This window comes from Haliaeetus leucocephalus, unplaced genomic scaffold, assembly GCF_000737465.1.
Source record: "Haliaeetus leucocephalus isolate CR32 unplaced genomic scaffold, Haliaeetus_leucocephalus-4.0 Scaffold340, whole genome shotgun sequence".
Classification (NCBI taxonomy): Eukaryota; Metazoa; Chordata; class Aves; order Accipitriformes; family Accipitridae; genus Haliaeetus; species Haliaeetus leucocephalus.
This window is the reverse complement of record NW_010972776.1, coordinates 2792395-2812563: the sequence shown is the minus strand read 5'-3', so window position 1 is coordinate 2812563 and position 20169 is coordinate 2792395. Positions and strand designations below refer to the sequence as shown.

The window sequence follows — 20169 nt, the reverse complement described above, 5'->3', positions numbered from 1 at the left end:
CCTATATTAGTATATAATTTCTGTTAGGTGAATTAATGAATTACAAGTTCTTAAGGTACTTCTAAAACTTATTCTGGAACTTAGGCAGACAGGAGTATTTTTTAGATTGCAGTTTTAAAAACTGAAGACAAGATCAGAAGGTAAATCTATACAGTTCTTATTAGGTTATGTTTACAGAGGAAGATGTGAAATTCTACCTCGCAGAACTGGCCCTTGCTTTGGATCACCTTCACAGCTTGGGAATTGTATACAGGGACCTGAAGCCAGAAAAGTAAAGTAAAATGTATTTTACCACTATTATGTGTATTTCGCTTGTTGCTTTGCATTTTCCATTATAGTGATGTAACAAATTAAAAATATTTTTGTTAGACTATGTAAACAAACATAAAATGTAAAAAATATATCTGTGATTAAATGAAATAATATTGGTTTGTTAAATTAATAACAAGTTGGAGATCAAAATTGTTAACTGTTATATTTTAAATGTTATATGTAAACATTCCTCTTTATGTGTATTGGTGAATGTGAATTTTAATTTTCAGCATTTTGCTTGATGAAGCAGGACATATCAAGTTAACAGGTAGGCAACACTTATTAGTATAGCACTTTCTGGACATATTTCTGTATAAGCTTTTAGTTATAAGCCTAATATAGTCTAATGATGGCTGGAGTATGTGTGAGTCAGTATTTAGCTGTTTAGAAAATTTTTTATTAGACTTTTTATAATAAACCTGTATCCCTTCCCTACATAATGATTCTTTATATAGTATTAAGTACTTTTATTGAAGTATTTTAGGTAGTCAGAGACTTGTATCTGATGGTTTTTGTCATTTATCAGATCCTGATGTCCATGCAGGTTCCACTGAAGTTAGTTTTCATGTTGACCAATATGTGTGTAGATCAAGTTGCAGTGTTAGCAGCAATATTGCTGTAAAGTGCAGATACTATTTGCTGTGGTTGAAATAGAAGAAATGTAGTTGAAAATACAAAACCAGACATTGAATGTGTTTTTTTTAAGAGAGCTTTAGTTCAGGTGGTGATATGTTAGTGACTAAAACTATCCACTATTCAGATTAGACAGTGAGCTGTATAGAGATTTACTGTGAAATGCCTTTTAACTGAAGATCAAGAGCTTACAGACACAGGCTAAAGTTGCTGACTGTGAGACTTATAAAAGGGAGCAGACATGCTTTCGGTGTAAAAAGATTTTAGTGCACAATAAGACTTCTGAAATGCTACGCTTTTTTTTTTCTCCCTGTGTGTGTGTTTCTGCATTATCACTTTTAAATGCATACAAAATTGCAGAAACATGCTTTGAGGAACAATTAAAATACATACGTTCTAGGAAATGATATATACAAAAGACTGACTATTTGAAAACCAAATTACTATGAATTTCTGAAAGCTTACAATTGCATTTAAGGTGATGCTCTTGTATTAAAAATTTCATTATGTATTTTGATCTATAGATACTGCTATTAGATTCCAAGAGAAAATGAAGGTGTTTTTAAACTCTGAAGGACTTGATGGAAATCATGTTTGTAAAATGCATAATTTCTAAAATTCTGCATGATGTGTTTAAATACAATTCAATCCTAAAATTCTCACTTCCTTCTGGAACTGGAAAGAATAATTAATGGGATTATTGATTAGCAATCATTTCCCCCTTTTTAAAAGGGGACGCTTGAGAGCCTCGTCTTGAGAGTTGGGCTGATATCGAGGACTTGTATATTCAATGGCACTGTTCAAACTGGGAGAAAAAAGTATCCTGGGAATAAAGTGAGCAGACACGTAAGACTCTACTGAATTTGAGTCAGGTTGCAGAACCATGTTATCTTATATAACAACAATATTTTTAGTCTGATTTTATTTATTCATCATTCAGTAATACTAGACCATGCAGACTGCGTTCTCTTTGAAACTCATTGTTACTTTTATCCAATTTTTTGTGTGAATAAAGCAGGCAGTAAACAGAGAAAACGAGGACTTTTGATTATCTTAAGGCTCTAAATGTGTAATATTTCAAATGAGTTATTTTGTATAGCAATATTGATGGCTAATCATCAGTTTAATACGACTTACAGAATGGTTTTGGTGGTATGTAGTATACTAAATGTTTGTGGTATCTCTAGATACCTGCAGTTTCTTGTTTCATGAAGAGCTAGGATAATTGCATAATATTCCTGAAAGCAAGCAAACAAAAGCTGTCAACACTTTGATTATGAAATACCATGTACAGTATTGTTTTTTTCTAAAGTTCTTTACTGGCTATATTCTTGTAATGCTGTTGTTGTAGACTTTGGACTCAGCAAAGAATCAGTAGATCAAGAGAAGAAGGCCTATTCTTTCTGTGGTACTGTAGAATACATGGCACCTGAAGTAGTAAACAGGCGAGGGCACAACCAGAGTGCTGACTGGTGGTCCTTTGGTGTTCTCATGGTACTGTATGCTTCACTGCTTACCTTGCTTAAGGTCACAAATACACCGCGTATGTCGAAGTGAATGTGAAATGATGTAGTTAGAATAAGCTTGTCCAGATCTAATTATGAATGCTTGGGTAAAGGGAAGAGAGAATTCAACAACTGACTTGCCACTGAAATAGCAACCAATCTGAATAAAATTTACTGTTCGCTTGCTTAGCCCTGTAAGGAGTACTTATCAGGAACCATAAAAATCATATGTGTAGTCCACTAGTCATTTAGAACAGTTGTAGTCAGTCTGAAACTTTAGTTTCTATATTCATTTTGCATGTTACTTGATAGTTAAAAGAAAAACTGAAGACTTGGTTTGGTGGCATATTAATTACATTTTTGTAAGAGTAAGCCTATTGAATGAATACTGGAGTGGAGTAGTGAAATAAGCCAGTAACTGCTAGCACTTATGCCTTTGCTATGATGTGTTAGAGCATCAGGCTGAAATAATGCATTTTGACATAAAAAGTGAAGTACTGGTTTAGAATTTATTTTTCTTGCTGTTTTCAGAGTATGGCAATATCTAAAACTTGGTTATGGAGGGGATTTTATTACTTTAAGTAGCTTATGGATGTAAAATATTCCTGCGTCATCACTACATTACACTTGCCACTGTTGTTATCATGTAAACTGCCACTGAAAACAAAATTTTATATCTGTGAACTTTTTTGATAATTTTTTAAAAGCTCAAGCCAGTATGTCTAATGTAGCGATAGGGAAGAGTATAGTACTTATCACTTTGTTTGAGCAGTTGGGGGAAGAAGTGTTGATTTAGATTAACATTTGTTCTTTTCAGTTTGAAATGCTTACTGGTACACTACCATTTCAAGGTAAAGATCGAAATGAAACTATGAATATGATACTGAAGTAAGTATATCTTCTTACTTTTTGGCAAGTCAGAAAATGTAATTTTTAAACATGTTTTAACAGCTTGTTATAACTCCTTGTCCTTGAAGAGCATTAAGCTAGAACAAGAACAAAAAAAGGCAGTGCCGTGCCCCCTCCTCCCTGCCCCAATAAGGTTTAGATCCCAGAGCATGCAAATGTTAGCAAGTATCTACAGGAATTAAAATCTTAGCGGTGACTTTGTATTTTCATTGTAGGTGTATAATAAAGATAAAAACAGTACAGTGAATTAGACCAGCATTATTTACCACTCATGTTGTTGTTAATACTCTCTTGCTACTGTTACAACATTCCTTATTTTGTAAGCAATAGTGAATCAGATGTTGCTTTGTGTATGTATATATGGAGAGTGCACTTATGTGCTCACATTTTTCATATTAAATTACCTTGGTTACAACAGAAGCTGTCTAACAAGACAGACGGGGTAAACTGGTGATTAGTAAGTGAAGTTGTTGGGCAAATATGTTCTCGTCTTTATTTGTGCTTAGCTAACAAAGAATTTCCTTTAGACCACATGCAGAGCCTTGGGCCTTTTGAGGGGATGGTAGTCAGGGAAGGGGGTGAGAGTTCTTAGCGACATACGGCAGCTTGAACTTACCCTGGATATGAGTTTATAGTGGTATTACCTGTGAAAGGGGATGGGTTAGATTTCTAGCCTCACTTGGAGCTCTAAGTGATGCTATAGTTCTGCAGAAGAAGTTCTTGCCTTAGCATAATTGTTTTCATAAAGTAAGCTTGGTAAAGTCAGTAAGCTTTTATATGATGTCTTCATGAGTCTCTTCTGGCCTTGATTCTGGTAGAGGTATTTTGGTGATAACTTCCTGGTGAAATGAAGGTATCTTTGAAAATACTTACATATTCCTGAGATAATTGTTTTATTCTATTTTAGCATAAAGCTGGGTTTGCGGGCTTGGGTGGGGTTTGAGGTTTTTGATCTGGTGTGGTTTTTGTTGGGGGGGAGGTGGTTGTTTCAGGTTTTGTTTGGGGTTTTTTGGTTTTGTTGTTTTTAAACCACTCGTGAAACCTAAAAGCTGATGAGTTGTAGAGTGTACACATTTAAGACTTAGGAGTAGATCTTTGATACATCAAATTGTGCAATGAAGTATATGTAGACAATTTTTAGTAAGATATGTTTCTTCTTACTTGTTCTCTGTTTTCTTTTAGAGCAAAACTTGGAATGCCTCAGTTCCTCAGCCCTGAAGCACAAAGTCTTCTGAGGATGTTGTTTAAAAGGAACCCATCAAATAGATTAGGTTGGTTCATTTATTTGGATCTTTGAAATAAAAGTAGTTGGGCTGAGTTGACTATTTACAGAAAGTAGTTGCTAGAGACTCTCAACCTCCAGATGGTCAGTAAGATTTGGGTTTAAATACCATTTCTTGTTAGCTTGGATCATGACTGCCTGGGTTTGTTCTAATGAATGATTACTTTCTTGGACCAGTGACTCTTAGCAGTGAGCCAAAGCTTTGACAGTGTCAGAGCAAAGAATATTGACACTCTGTATTTATGGGCTTCTTGTAGTCTGTTTGCCTCCCTGATGAGTTATACACTGCTTAATTGAGTATTTTATATCCTTGGAATATTTCTGTATTTACAATTCCCTCAAATAACCATGTCTCTACAAAATTTTTAGAAATGAACTAATTTTTAGTGCAATCTTCTTCAAAGACTTTACCTAAGTGTTTTAAATACAGTATTTTCTTTGTTTAGGAGCTGGTTCAGATGGAGTTGAAGAAATCAAGAGACATCCTTTTTTTTCTACTGTTGACTGGAATGTAGGTACAAAATTATCTGAATGATTAAGGCTGTTCTTAATTTTTCTGTGTGTTGTAGCATTGTAAGTATTTGCATCTCAATAGGGCACAATAAACACTGCAATACTGCTGACTTAGTTCTGGCTTCTACTATAATCTTACTTGGCATCTGGAGCTGTAGTGTTTGTGGTATAGAGAGTAGTAATTATAAATTGTACATTTACTTTTTAAATAATTAAGAGTAGCAGCATTCTAAAGCTTAAATTGTTTGTTAGAGCATTTGTAGTTGGGAGAGGATGCTGGTTTTCCCTATGTACAAGAATCCTTTTCTTTAGTAAGTGTCCATCTAGTGCTTCCATTCAGGGCACAAAAACTCACTGTGACTATAATTCTCTTTGACTTCTCTCTAGTTAGCCACAGCATGTTGCTATTTTATCAGTCATATTCCATTCACAGTTGGAAATATTGACTCTGGTGCTCCGACATTATCAGAAGTTGTACAAGTTCATGATTGCCTGCTTAAATTTTTAACAAGCACCTTGATGCTTTTCCTCTGTGGTTCTCTGTAATCTTTTGAGATGTGTTTCCCAGAAACATTCTCAAAACCGAGATGCTCTATATCAAATAAATCTGCTCTGAAAACACTCCTTTGCTATAATGCCTACAAAAGGATAGACACAATAAATAAGATGTTGCTGTGCTGACAGGGCTGTTGGCAATGCTAGCCAATACTGTGCTTAACTGCCTCTGTAAAGCTGTGGTCATTATCCTTCCCTGACTCTCATATTTACTTCTGAGAAGGTGGTTTTCTAGCTGTCTTTATGCAGCATCTGCCATAGAGTCCTGATTAGCAAGTAGAGTTTTTAGTAACAGCAAAACTTCACTGTTTATGTGAGTACACTTTGTAAGAGAAGGCTGTGTTATTATAGCTTGATTATCTACTATTTTGGTTTTTGAAGGGACTGATGTTGAAATAAATACCAGCAAGGATGTGTGAAAGATCTGCAGTTCTAACTCTTTATTTTTTCATTTTTTCATTTTTTCTTTCTTTTTTTCTTTTTTTATTTCACAGTGCTTTGTATTTATTTCAATATGTAGTGTTGATGACCACTTCTGTATTGTATCCCATTATTTCTTTGGGATGAATTCAGGTCGTGCCCCCCACCTTTTTTTTTTTAATTGAAATACATTGCATGTTCTTGTGCAGGAAGATTAAATGAAAAGAACTGCAAAAAGTAGGTCTGAAAGGATGAGAGAAACCCCAAGAAAATGTTCTCAGAACTTCCTGAACTTTGTATGGGGCTTTGACATCATTTGGCATGAAATTTTCTCGTAAATGGGACTCATTGCTGATTTGAGATCATTTGGGCAATGCATTTTTCTAAAGCATGTTGAATAAAGGAGGAAAAAATGGAGGAGCTATTGTTCTGCTTTCCTTTCCTTCCCCCCGACTTAGTTTAGTAGATTAGGAAAAACCTGGAATAGAACTTTGAGAATTGGCTGTTCCTTGCCAAGAGGGACACACCTGTCACTCGTGACAGGTCTTTGTCTGGGACCCAGAATAGAAAGGTAAAGACTGTATGCCATATCTTCTCTTTGGGGAAGCTCCCTTTGGAGCTGTGTATTGTTTGAATTATAACATTTCCCGTAGCATTTCAAATCAAAGGTATGTGAAAGTAACTTAGTGTTTCTGTACATATTTGTTGTTTTCTACTTGCTCTATATTACTCACTCTTTCAGAAAACTGTTTTAATAAAACAGTAACATTTGAGTTGCTTTCCCTTTAGCTTGGCAAAATTACAGCACCCATGGAAGTTTCATTCACTCTTAATTACAAGACTTTGTCCTTCTACTTCAGAAACTGTTCAGAAGAGAAATTCAACCCCCATTTAAACCTGCTTCTGGAAAGCCAGAAGATACCTTTTGTTTTGATCCAGAATTCACAGCAAAAACACCAAAAGGTAATTGTGCATGGTTATAAATTGGTGAGATTCGTGGGACAAGAGGGGTCAAATTAATGTTACAACAAGAAGCTTTCTAAGAGAAAAAGCCAGTGATGACATTAAAAGGAAAGGGTGCAATGGGGTTCCAGTACTTTGAAGAAGCATGTTTTCTTCAGCGGGTTCCTATTCTTTGAAATATTCTGCTAAACTTTGATTTACCAACAAACACACACACAAAAAAAAAGGAATATTAACAGCTGAATTATGTATGGTTTCTAGTTATGGTTTACAGTCAGACCTGCAGTGGTTCGGGGACTGGAAGTACTTAACACTAAAAGTACACTAAATTTGATTGCAGCAGTGCAGTGATTATTTTTAGGGTCAGTATTCCACTGAAAATGACTTGCTTAAAGTAACTTTCTTGAGCCTTTTAATTATTATAATTATTAAAATTAAATCTTAAAACTAGTATTATAATAATTTTTTCATTGAGCTGTTCCCCTCACTACCCATGCTGAATTTGACTTTACTTTTGAAAACAGTGATTCAAAGGTAGAGAAGGGTGGGGAAAATGTACAGTGGACTGGGTACCTGTACTACTAGGTCAGTTGCAAAGACATCTCAAATAGTTTGAAAAGCTTATGAAAATTTATTTTTAAAGTAGCTCTTAGATTATTGCACTGTGAAAATTTCCAAGTAACTGACCTTGGAAACAAAGACAGTAACTGCAAACACTTGTTGCTTAGTATGCTTCAAGTTTCACTTCAGGTTTTCTTTTGTGTATTTTTTTCTGTACTGCTGCATCCAACTTCTAAAACAACTTCTCATGCTTATTTGGAGAATGTCTATGGTTCTAATAGGCTACGCAGACTTATCAGGCTGTGCTTACTGTGAAAATTCAAACAGTGAATTCAGAGGTGCACATAATCTGAGGAAAATTTAGTTCTAATTATTCAGTAGTATCATCAATTGAATATTCTTGTATTGCCTCACTTGGGCCTTGCCAACAGCACATATACCACTGAAGTAGCAAAACCTGTGGGCACTCTTATTTGTGAGGCAGTCCTTGAACATAAGGCTGTGATCTTTTTCTTTCTCATAGTGTTGTGCTTCAGTAAACTGCTTCCTAAACACATGTATTCATACATTAGTTCCTACAGTGTTTTGCAGTTTTAGGTAGAACCCAGGCATGCTTGCTTTGTGTGTATTATTACAATAAGAGAAGACAGATAACTGACTCAAGTCTTATTCAACATCTAATGTTGCCCTTGTTTGCTTCCGTTCCCTCAAAATGTGTCTTCCAACGTCTCTCCTGAATGCTAAAAAATAGCCTTGCTAGGATTTAGCTATGCTAATCAAATGCGTATGCCACTAGATTCTCCAGGAGTCCCACCTAGTGCGAATGCACATCAACTCTTCAAAGGATTTAGTTTTGTTGCGACTACTACTGTAGAAGATCATAAAATATCACCACTCACCAATATACTGCCAATAGTACAGGTAACATTTTATTTTTTGGGAAACCTTTTTGACATGCCAAAGACTGACCAATATTTAGTGTTTACAGTCTGGTTTTTTTTTGTTGGGGAGACTATTAAAATGTCCATTATTAAAATGCTTCCAGGGGATGTTTTGAAATTTGAAAAAGCGAGTTGCTGTTTTTCTGGAGGCAGAATTCAAAAGAGAAAGCATGGGCAAGCCGAAGAAACTTTTGCTGTTGGAAACAGTATTATGGCAAAGAGCATCTTGTTGCTTTAGGTGACAGTTTGTATGTGTTTGTTTTTTTAAAGCAACTTCATGGAAACAGCGCACAGTTTACTGATGTATATGAATTGAAGGAAGATATTGGTGTTGGTTCCTACTCTGTTTGCAAGCGATGTATACACATAGCTACAAATATGGAGTTTGCTGTAAAGGTACTTTGAATAAATGTCTCTGTTCTGAAATTATTGTGCAGTAGATTTGTGAATTTGAACACATGAACTTTCTAGTTGCTGTAGCTGTTTCTATACTGTGAGAAATTAAAAACAGTGTTTTCTTAATTTAAATTGTGTATTTGGCTTCTATAGCTCTTCTTTTTGTGGGTAAGGTTATGGCTTTGAAGAACTGGCTTTACAATTCAGTCTTGAGGCCTGAAGATACTGTATGATGGTGAGCACACCTGAAATAAAATTAAGATCCACAAGCATGGAGCTGGGCTGCAGGGAAGCAGTGATGCTTCAGACAGTCTATTGCATTTCCTTGTCCACTGGAGCAGAATAGACTGCATTAATGATACAGTTTTAACTGGTAGCAAGGAGAGAGCAAGAAATGAATAAACAGTGAGGTGTGAAGCTGGATGATCAATTGCTCATGATCAGTAAGAAGTAATGAACTCTAGAAAATTTTTTTATTCTGTTGTTGAAGTGAGACTATAAATACAAAAAAATTTCTTTATTAAATAGACTTTGTTTAGCCAAGTTGCTTTTCCTGTTGTTATTTTTTGCAGATAATTGATAAAAGTAAGAGGGATCCCTCAGAAGAAATTGAGATTCTCATGCGTTATGGACAACATCCAAATATTATTACTTTAAAGGATGTATGTACCTCTTTTTCTCTGCTACCTCTTATTACACAGTAGTCAATAAGTAAATATAGAGGTAGGGAGTTTACTGGGATTTATTAAATTTGTTTTCCGTAGTAAAATAGGAGAGCAGTACATATAGTAAAGTGTTGAGTATTTCAAATTATGACATTGTCCTGATACTGATTTTCTTCTAAATGCTTTTTAGTTAGCTTGAAGTGAGAAATGATGTAAAGGTTAGAAATGTTGTATTTCCACTTACTTCAAATGAGTAGCTAATGTGTTGGTAATCTGAAAAAGCAGTTACATGTTGTCCTGCATAAGCAAAGTGCCAGCAGCTAAAATTTGTCCATGGGAGGGAAGAGCAATAGGGAGTGGTAGGGCTACTCTCCTGTTACAGCAGAAGTTCCTAGACTGAAAAAAAAATATTTAATTCCGAGTCATGAATTAACGTTCGATTACCTCGATGTCTCACAGAATGACACATAAGCTTTCTTATGCTTCATGCTTTAAGGCTCTTGAATTGCAGAATGAAATTTTTCAGTCCCTGCTGTTTGTGCTTGAAGTTCATATGTGAATAGGTGAAGAATCTAGTCTGTAATTTTCATTTATCAGGATGTATAATTATAGATGATCTTTTAATAGATATGTGTGTATTTATGTATGTATACACTTGTTAAACTTCTCATCAGGTATATGATGATGGCAGATACATATACCTTGTCACTGAACTGATGAAAGGAGGAGAGCTGCTTGATCGAATTCTCAGACAGAAGTTCTTCTCAGAACGAGAGGCTAGCGCTGTGTTATACACTATAACTAAGACTGTGGACTACCTGCACTGCCAAGGGGTGAGTGATTTCTTCTATGACATAGCTTCTTTCACATTTCCTAGAATTAACAAATGCCTTTTGTTATGTGCTTTGCTTGGCTTGTTTTTATGGCAGAAAGGAAGAAGATTTCTGAGTATTTTATGACAAAGGTGAACAATATAAACAACTCGTCCTGTTATTCTGGCAAGTCCTTTTGACTCTACTTTTACAGTTTATGAAACAGCAGATACTTGTTCTCTTAGGCTTTTTGGCAAATGGTTGTGTTAGTTCCAGTTGCATTATGAGCCAGCAGGCTTTTTATGACATTACTTGAGCCAGAATTTTTGTTACTTTAAAGTTATGTAATTGTATAGAACTGTTAATAAGTATATTAATCTAGAGAATAGCTTTTATAAATTGCAAATTACATACAAATAAATGTACATGCAACTTCTAAATGATGGATTTTAAAATTTCTTTGTTTGAAGGTAGTGCATCGAGACCTTAAACCTAGTAATATTTTATATATGGATGATTCAAATAATGCTGATTCTATCAGGATTTGTGATTTTGGATTTGCAAAACAACTTCGAGGAGAAAATGGACTTCTTCTGACTCCGTGCTACACCGCAAACTTTGTGGCACCAGAGGTATCTTAAGCTGCCATGCTGTTTTTGATGCATCAAGTACTTAAACTTTTTAGCAGTGCTTTAAAAAAAAAAAAAATTCTGCTAGTTTTCCTCAAATATAATTATACGTACTTTATAAACACTGGTGCATATGTTTATAATAAACCCGCTTTAAAAGTAGCAGAATCTACCCTCTAAAATGAGATGTAAGCCTGTTGAGAATCCTAAGAGGTTATGTTCTGAGGACAAGAAATATTGTTGATAGTCACTGTAACCTGTATATTGAAAAATAAATAATCAAACCTCTGAAATTATCCTGGGATTGACTTACCCCTCCTTAGGCTGTGTAGTGGTATGGGTTTGGGGTGTTTTTTTAATATGTGAAAAGTCTTTAACACTCTTTGTTTTATAGGTTCTCATGAGACAGGGATATGATGCTGCTTGTGACATATGGAGCTTGGGTGTTCTCCTTTACACAATGTTGGCAGGGTGAGAAATGCTTCTTGGCTCTTTTGTTTACCTAAACTTCCAGCATGCTGCATGAATCCATGCTTTCATTAAAATCATGAGATATTACCTCATTGGTTTGAATGCAGAATGACAAAGACACTGAAGTGGAACAGGAAGCTATAAGCAAATGTATACAAAAACTAGGCTTATCTTACAGGTAGGTTCAAAGCTTCTCTCTTCTACAGTGCATGACTGGGAGATGCCAAAGATGCTCTCCAGTTTCCAGGAGAGAACTTAGTCTGTGAAAGTGTGTGGTGGTCTTCTTCTTTCTCCTGCCTCTTGTCCTCCCCACGCTAGTAGCCTTGTAGTCCATCTTCTTGTATATCCTGCCACAGGCTGGACTCCTGGCCCTTCTGTAGAACACACTGGCTTGTAACCTCTTAAGTTTTCTAAATCTCTGAACTTTCATTAAGCACCATGAAGCGTTCAGTGGCCAAATGATAAAAGGTTTTCTGAGTTTTGCTCTAACAGAAGAATAGCGGTATTTATCTACAAGAAAAAGGTCTATCTATTGGAAACTGTTTCTCTTGATAAATTTGTACTTCTCCATGTAAAACCACCACCACCACCACTACAGTTCCGTCTTCAAAACTCAGATTGCTGTATGATTTAAGTGCAAGTATGCAGATATTGGGCAGTATACTGCCTGCACGCTTGAGAAACATTGTTTGAACAAAAGGCAGGTTGAAAGTATGGGGAAGAAATGGTCCAGCATGAATTCCTATGTTTCCATTTCATTACTCTTAAACTCATCAACTGAAAGACAAGAGCTAACTGGCTGGGACACTTCCTAAACCTCTGTTGATAATGCTGGTTGATCTTTCTTCTATGCAAAGCTTTCAAAGTACTAAGATAGAATGTATTAAGCTTAATTATTATGGTTTGCAAGCTAATTTGAAATCTAAGGGGTATTATGATACAACTACTTAATCAGAGTAAGATTTGGGTTTTATAGTTAAAACTAACTTGGTACTAGCCTATGATCATAGGAGATGCCAGAACATCATAATACATACTTAAGTGCTTCAGATTGGTTTTCAGATTTGTCAGTTTAATTCTTTCGAGTTCATCACAGTAGGATTTGTAGAAAGTAAGCCAAATGTACAGGAAACCCTGTAAACTGTTATAAGCCTCCAAAACTAATGATGTTGTGGTTTAAGCCTCCCAAACTCACTTAAGTAAATAACTATCATGAGAATTTTCTTGTAGCTTTTCCCCAAATGATAGATGTGTGTATATTGTGCTGAATCGCTGTCTAATTAAATGCACATACCTTAAATACAATTTTACTCCAGCTTTATTGGGCCATTCTGTTAGGGTACTGTTCCAGGTTTGGATTAATTTACATGCTCTGGTAATCTAGCGTAATTTGTGTTTATGAATCACTTCTATTTAACTTGAAAGTCTGCACTGGTTAGAATGCATTATTAAGAAACTAACTTAAGACATCTTTTTAGCCTGCATTTGCCATTTATTCTACTTGATTAACCACAATTATGGGGGAAAGAAAATAATACAGTTTGGAAGATGAAATGCTAATGTGAGAAGTATTTAATAGTATATAGTGTGTTTCTGCCAGCAGTGGGATATCTACTCAGAATGATTCACGAGATTTTTACCAATTACTTGCAGCTTCTTACGTATAACGAGGCCATTTCGGTTTTTGTTCTTTCGACAGCTATACTCCATTTGCCAATGGTCCTAACGATACTCCAGAGGAGATCCTGGTACGGATAGGCAGTGGAAAATTCTCTTTAAGTGGAGGCAACTGGGACACTGTTTCAGATGCAGCAAAGGTGTAAATGTGTTTTGTTTTGTTCTTCTGTTTTTTATAGAATTCAAATGAACATCTTCTGAACTGGATAAAACAGACTAGTCTAACACAGTAGTTTTCTATTATTACCTGCAAACTTTATTGCAATGAAGATCATCTAGTCCAACCTCCTGCTCAAAGCAGGGTCCGCTGTGAGATCTGACCAGGTAGCTCAGGGCTTTATTCAGTCTGACTTTAGAAACCCCCAAGGGTGGAAACTGAACAGCTTGCCTGGGCAGCCTTTTCCAATGCTTGGCTGCTGTAATGAGGAAAAAGCTTCTCCTAATTTCAAGCCAGAACATCTCTTGTTTTACTTTGTCTGCTGTCTCCATTCCTTTGGCTGTGCTGACTAAAGGAATGTCAGCGTTCTTGGATGCCCGGTCACACTGGTAGTTCAGGTTCAGTTTGCTGTCTACCAAAACCTCCTGGTCCTTCTCAGCAAAGCTGGTCCCCAACCAGTCTGTCCCCACCCCGTACTTTGGGGACAATTTCTTCCTTTCCAAGTGCAGGACTCTGCATTTGTCCTTGCTGAATTTTGTACGGCTCTGGTTAGCTCATTACTCCATCCTGCCTAGGTCCCTTTGGATGGCCACCCTGCCCTTGAACTCATTAGCTCTTTCCTCACACCTCCAATTTGGTGCCCCACTGCAAATTTGGCAAGAGTGCACTCCCTTCCTTCCCCCAGGTCACTGACAAAGATTTTAAGTAAGATGGGTCCCAATGTAGGCTTTTCTAATCATGAGGGGTTTTTTTTATTCCTTGTTTTTGTTGGCTTGAAATCAGGTGTTTGTGGGATTCCTTAAATGGAAGGATGGCTTTTTACAATTATCTGTTAGTTCTAGTAGCTAACCAGTCTTGTATTAATAGGTTAATTTTTTTGTAGCGCAATTTCTTAAATGTTGTTCAATGCTGAAGTCATCAGGTCTTTTGTCTTTGTTAGTACTTTCAGCAATTAAACTAGTACTTTAACAACTGAATATATCTGGACATCTTGCCAAAAATCTCGATCAGCTTGATTATGCAGCTGTCCTTTTTATTTAAAGACTGCATCTCTCATCAATTGCTGTATGTGTTCTCTGGGTTTAGCGTTGGCCTGGTCTGTAGGTATCTTAGTCACCAGTGTTACCTTCTATAAAGCTTGGCATTAATATTAAATCTTTTTCCTGATACTTTGGAACTGCACAATTTGTTCATTTTAGGAGTGATTCAGAATACTTGTTGGCTAATGCTGTCTTAGCGCAAGTAATTCACTTCTGTATATTTAAGAATGCTTAACATTTTGTACCTAAAACAAAGGGAACATTCTGTCAGCTTGTTCATATTTTGTTTTCTTTCAAGCTATTCCTGTCTCTGTTCTGTGCCCTTCCCACCCAGCTCTTCTTTTGACCAATGTTGTAATTAGTACCTTATTGCTAATGCTTCTAAACAGGCAAAAACAAGTGTCTATTTCTGCTGGCTTTACTCTTTATATAGCTCACTGAAGGAAAAATTCTTCAATAGTATATCACTATATATGAATTTAATTGTAATATGTAGTCAGTAGACCCCAAATGTGTAGTACAAATGAGATGGTTGCAAATAATAGCTTTCTTCCATAATATCTATCTGCTAAATTTTAATAGGATTTCTAGTCTTTTAAAGATTATATTAATAGTAACTGTTGTGTGTTTCATATTTCAGTTAAGTTTCTTTATGATAAAGGCTTGCTCTGTTAAACAGATTAAATAGTACAACACATTGTTTTCAGACTTCTGTGGTGTCAAGGCACGGAATGATCCAATTTATCTGCTGATTTTTTTCTCTGTGTGTGTTTGCATTGTGTTAATCGCTACCACATAGGGTACTTTTTCATTGCTGCCATAATGAATGCTTTAAAGTCTGTATATAGGATTATTTTAACTGAATAGATGTGCGTTTTTCATTTTCATCTAGGACTTGTTATCACATATGCTTCATGTAGATCCACATCAGCGGTATACAGCAGAGCAAGTATTAAAACATTCGTGGATAGCCTGTAGGGACCAGTTGCCGCATTATCAACTGAACAGGCAAGATGCACCACATCTAGTAAAGGTAAAACAACCTGGAGGCTGAATGTTGCTTGAGCTGGTGGATGTGCAATGAGTTGGGTTGCTTTTAGAGCTACAGGCAGGACTTTTTTTTTTTTTTTCCTCCTTAGAAAATAAATTAGCTTTCTTTTGTTTTTCCTGGTACCTACATATTTAAGTTAGATAGACAAATTATTGGTAAACTAGTTTTAACTTATGTGTAAAGGAAGAGATTTTTTCGGATGTTTTGTTTTCAAAGATTGAGGTAACTTGGGCCATATAGAAACCAGATAAGAAAGTTACCTGAGACTACCACAGGTCTCCCAGCATTCTTATTCAGGAAATCTTGGGATTTTTTTTGTATGACTGGCTCATATTGTGCTTTCCTAAAATAAATTAATAAACTACGCTACAGTTTTTCCACTGGTATTTTTGTCTCTCCGGTATATGTGTTTCTGACTTGTGACACAAAAACTTCCTACTGTATGTAGGCAGCTTTTACGTTGACTTCATTAGTTTTGTTGGATTCAAAAATAACGATCTGTGATAGCCAGTCTTAATTGTGTTGTCTTTGTAAGTCAGGACCTGAATAGCCACTTGGGTGGCTGTATTTGATAAATTGATGCTAATGTTGCTTGGAAGGTACTAATTCTGACCCACATTAAAAAGTTACTCCTACATCTAAGGTATGTGAAAGAAAAAGAAATGTCAGACACCCAAGCTTACAAACCTGAAGGATTCAGGAATAAATGGGTTTTTTTTGAAAACAAACTTTAGAGAATCTCCATGACCTGCCATAAGTCCTGTTTTTTTAATAGTTAATTAAGAATTTAATATTAATTTGTTTTATTTTCTGATAAAAATTACCTTTACAGCCTTTTATATATTTCATTGTTCTCTAGGGAGCCATGGCTGCTACATATTCTGCACTGAATCACAAGACATTTCAGCCAGTGTTAGAGCCTGTTGCAGCCTCAAGTTTAGCTCAGCGACGGAGCATGAAAAAGCTAACATCAACAGACTTATAGATCCACTGGGACACCTTAGCAACAGAAGCAAGGGGAAAATCCAATAAGTGGCTCTATTTTGCCTGACCTGTGATCAAAAGGCATCTATGGTTTCCTGCTACACTACTTGAATTCTGTAAAAGTCCTTTTTTTAAAAAGAAAAAAAAAATCCACAGGTTCATACTGTGTTTTACAGGCCGTATCTGTTAAGTTAATTTAAGCATCAGGTATACCATAATGAATTTCTCTACACTGTCCTTTAAGAGATCTGTTGCAAATATTCTTTCACATTCTGTATAGTTTTGCTGGGTTCATTTAAAAAATGGTTTAGGGGACCGTTGCCAATGACCAAGTTGTACATAAAGTGTCAGTGTAAGTTTTTCTTTTCTTCACACCTTTAGACCCTGTTGTGAAGGACAAATTCTTAATTTTGTAATTGGGCACTTAATTCATTCAACTTAATTCATTTAACTTGTTCATTACTGTTATGAAAAGCTGACTAATGTATTGTGCCAGTGTTAAATGCATTAGTGTTAATTTGGAAGGTCTGCGTTTGCATGGTGCCGGTAACTGATAAGTTTATGTGAAAATACAAACGAACAAAAGGGATGTGTAAGATTCTGCACTTTACCCATAAACTTAATTTGATCACTTGTGACCCATAAGAAATGATGGGTAACAAATGGCCTCTTACAGGAAAACGAACGTTTCTGGTTGTTACCACAAATGGTATTGTGTCGTGCACTGAGCTGGAGAAGGTAATTATGTGTATAAACTGTCCAAATTAAGGATCTCTAACATTGGTACCACTTTTAAGACAACATCATGCAATCTAATACTTTTTGTTATTTATATTGTCTATCCATCAGTACAATGCCTATGTTACTGTTTCCTCAGCAGTCGTTTCCACTGAATATAGCCAATATTAAGTTTGTTTGGCATACAAGACAAACTGACACTTTATTATAACAAACTTGGCATGTGGATTTTATTTTTTATTTATTTGATTTTTATAGATTGTTGCTTCTATCTGAATCTCTCGCGGCATGTACAAATATTACGGAACATAAATGCAAAATTCTATTTGCCTAATTGTAGAGGTAGCTTGGGAAAATAAATAAGCCTTGCAGTGTGCCCAGATAAGGGAATTCTGACCAAGAAATTTCACAGTTACGGACAAGTTACTGACAATATCCTGTTGCCAGCACTCACTTGCCCTCTGTGCTTGCTGTTGGGACTTCAGCTGTTTCTAAATACTGTGATGGAGAGGAAATTAATTTCTGGGCCAGAATTATCTTGGGGTTTTCTGACTCCAAACCCATGCTAGCTGCTAGTAGACAGGGACCTAATGCATCAAGAGATGATGAGCTCCAAAGTATTTTCAAAATTTGTAGACACTACTGTGCAATTGTACTGTCATAGTAGGATGATACGCATTTTAAATATTAGGTATATTAGTGACCAACAATTAGACTGTGAACACTTAGAGAATCCAAATGACCAAAAATCAAATGTAGTTCAGACTGATTTGCCATTGTTGAATTTCCTGTTCCCAGGTACATTTGGTAGCCAATTAATAAGACACCAGTGATGGCAGAACTTGGCATTTCAAGACAGGAAAAAAAGCTTTCAGGAGAATTCTGGCCCAACTGCCAAGAGTGGCAGTAGTAACTCGGATCTTAAGAGGCAGAGGGTGCTGGCTGGTTTTTGCTTATACCTGTGAAGTACTTGGTGGCATTGGAAGTACTATTAGATAAGCTGCTTTCTTTTGTTGTGGTGGGGGAAGATGGAAATTATCTGGCCAAATAGTTAGGTATGAATATATGTAGATTTGAGACTTAATGAATATAGCAAACATAGGTGTGCTATTTGTATCATGCAGAACATACCCCATACTAAATTTCTTGAGTGTTTGATAGATGTTGGAAGCTTTAGGGGCCATTTGTGCCTAGTTTTGAGGTGCCTGTTTGAAATGCTTGAAAGCTTATCAAAGAACACAACTGCTTCTTAGAAAGCTTACTGTTTAGTACAAAAATCTGCCCCTTATGCAGCTGGTTCATCCTTGTTTTCATTACTGAAGACCTTTTTCAGCAAGAATGCCTGTAAACCTTTTGTCTACAGTCTTATTGGTATAATTTTTTTGTAAACTTAAAAATGACTGCCAGAAGAATTTGAATTCACTCTAAGGAAAAAAAAAAAGGCAGTGGAAATAAAGCCCCCTTAGCCAAGGTGAAGGTATAATGTGGGTTGAAACGTAGTAGTAAAAACCATGTTAGGGATAGAGGGTATAATGCAAGGCGTGGTACACAACTAAAATGTCAAACTTGAATTGTCTTCAGCTTTCCCGTAAGGTAGTAGCTGGTCTTTAATGGTTTTATTCATGAATCATTTAACAGTGTTTATACTGGTATTTTCTTTTAGCTTACTTAGGAAGCACCACATTATAAGCACCTTAAAAGCATTTTGCCATTTTGCACAAAAGCAGTTGTAAGCAGCTGAAGGTGCTTCAGTTCTTGGTGTGCAACACAAAGGTGGTAAGAGGAAAAGTACACAAACAAGATGGATAGTCTGATTCTTAGCAAAGAATTTAAAACATCTTCTATGAAGTTATCCCTGCTGGTTTTGTATCACTACTAGCCTTTAGAGCAAGTGGTACTCCTGGGGTAAAAGCAAGGTCTCAGTGACTGCAACATTACAAAGTTGTCTTATCACAAGGAAAATGTGGACAAACACCTTTGTTATATCTGACAGGCCAGTGTACGCTGGTATGCCAATTTTAATCCTTAATTTGGGGGGAAGAGTTCACTTGCTACGTGTATGTCAGCATATCAGTCTTTGAAACATTTTGGATATGCAGGGATGCAAAAGAGTTCACTTGCAGTTTACTCTCACTATATAGTACTTAATGAGCATCCTCTTTGTGATACTTTTGGAATTTCTTGCGTACTTCTCGTCCTTTTTTTTTTTCAAACTTAGGTTTTGTTCAATTAAGCAATTATATAGAAGTAGCATGGTTTGCTCATGAGTAATCAGTTAAATGTTTGAAATGGAAGAAAACTTAATTTGAATGTGCTCTTGGCTGGAGTGAAAGGTTAGTGTAAATGGTTTCACATTCATATCATCTCTGCACAGTTCAAGATTACAAACTAGTTATGATCCTACTTATTTACTTTTTATTAAAAAAAGAGTGAAATTTTTACAAAGGCTTATAATTACAAAGGAATAGGCATACATACTATGTATTTAGAGGAATTTTCAGAGAACCAATTAATATCTTAAATGATACAGTATTTTGGATATGGCTTCTGTTACTGCCAGCAAAATAGCTTCTACTCTAATGTTTGGTAATGGCAATTATAAATAAGGGCTAGTTCTCAAGTGCACGTAGAGCCTGATATGTTCTCACTAAAGCTGGAGCAGGCTCATGATGAGTCTTGCTGTTCTTTCACCCCTTGGATATTGCAATTTCTATCTTCAGTTATCCTTTTGATAAAAAGCGAGAAACTCTATTGTATTCCTGTTATGTATCCAAAAACTACACAGTGGCATCAATATCAGCCAGTGGTGCATAACGAAGAGTGCCCATACCCGAGAGCATTACGATGGGTGGATTCGTTTAAGCCACTGTTTTGTGGCTTGTGTAGTCTCAATGCCGTTGTTAGCATGTTGTGTTTTTCCCATTATGCTTAAAACTGGTAAATTCTTTCTGACCA

At 36.0% G+C, this 20169-nt stretch overlaps 1 protein-coding gene across 3 annotated transcripts in view; it reads left to right on the top strand.

Moving 5' to 3' along the window:
• RPS6KA6 (ribosomal protein S6 kinase, 90kDa, polypeptide 6) overlaps positions 1–19865 on the top strand; it is a 31623-nt gene extending 11758 nt beyond the window's left edge. The window contains exons 6-21 of one of the 3 annotated variants that reach the window (XM_010572414.1): positions 165–271; positions 543–580; positions 2297–2439; positions 3268–3338; positions 4542–4630; positions 5088–5152; positions 6990–7092; positions 8450–8574; positions 8865–8990; positions 9563–9652; positions 10330–10488; positions 10938–11099; positions 11491–11567; positions 13267–13384; positions 15334–15474; positions 16352–19865. In XM_010572414.1, the coding sequence (XP_010570716.1) occupies positions 165–271; positions 543–580; positions 2297–2439; positions 3268–3338; positions 4542–4630; positions 5088–5152; positions 6990–7092; positions 8450–8574; positions 8865–8990; positions 9563–9652; positions 10330–10488; positions 10938–11099; positions 11491–11567; positions 13267–13384; positions 15334–15474; positions 16352–16477 (1740 nt within the window). In that variant the 3' untranslated portion in view covers positions 16478–19865. Of the gene's footprint in view, positions 1–154; positions 277–542; positions 581–2296; positions 2440–3267; positions 3339–4541; positions 4631–5087; positions 5153–6989; positions 7093–8449; positions 8575–8864; positions 8991–9562; positions 9653–10329; positions 10489–10937; positions 11100–11490; positions 11568–13266; positions 13385–15333; positions 15475–16351 lie in introns of all 3 variants that reach the window. The other 2 variants (XM_010572412.1, XM_010572415.1) reach the window with 2 other exon arrangements.
• Positions 19866–20169: the final 304 nt, after the last annotated feature.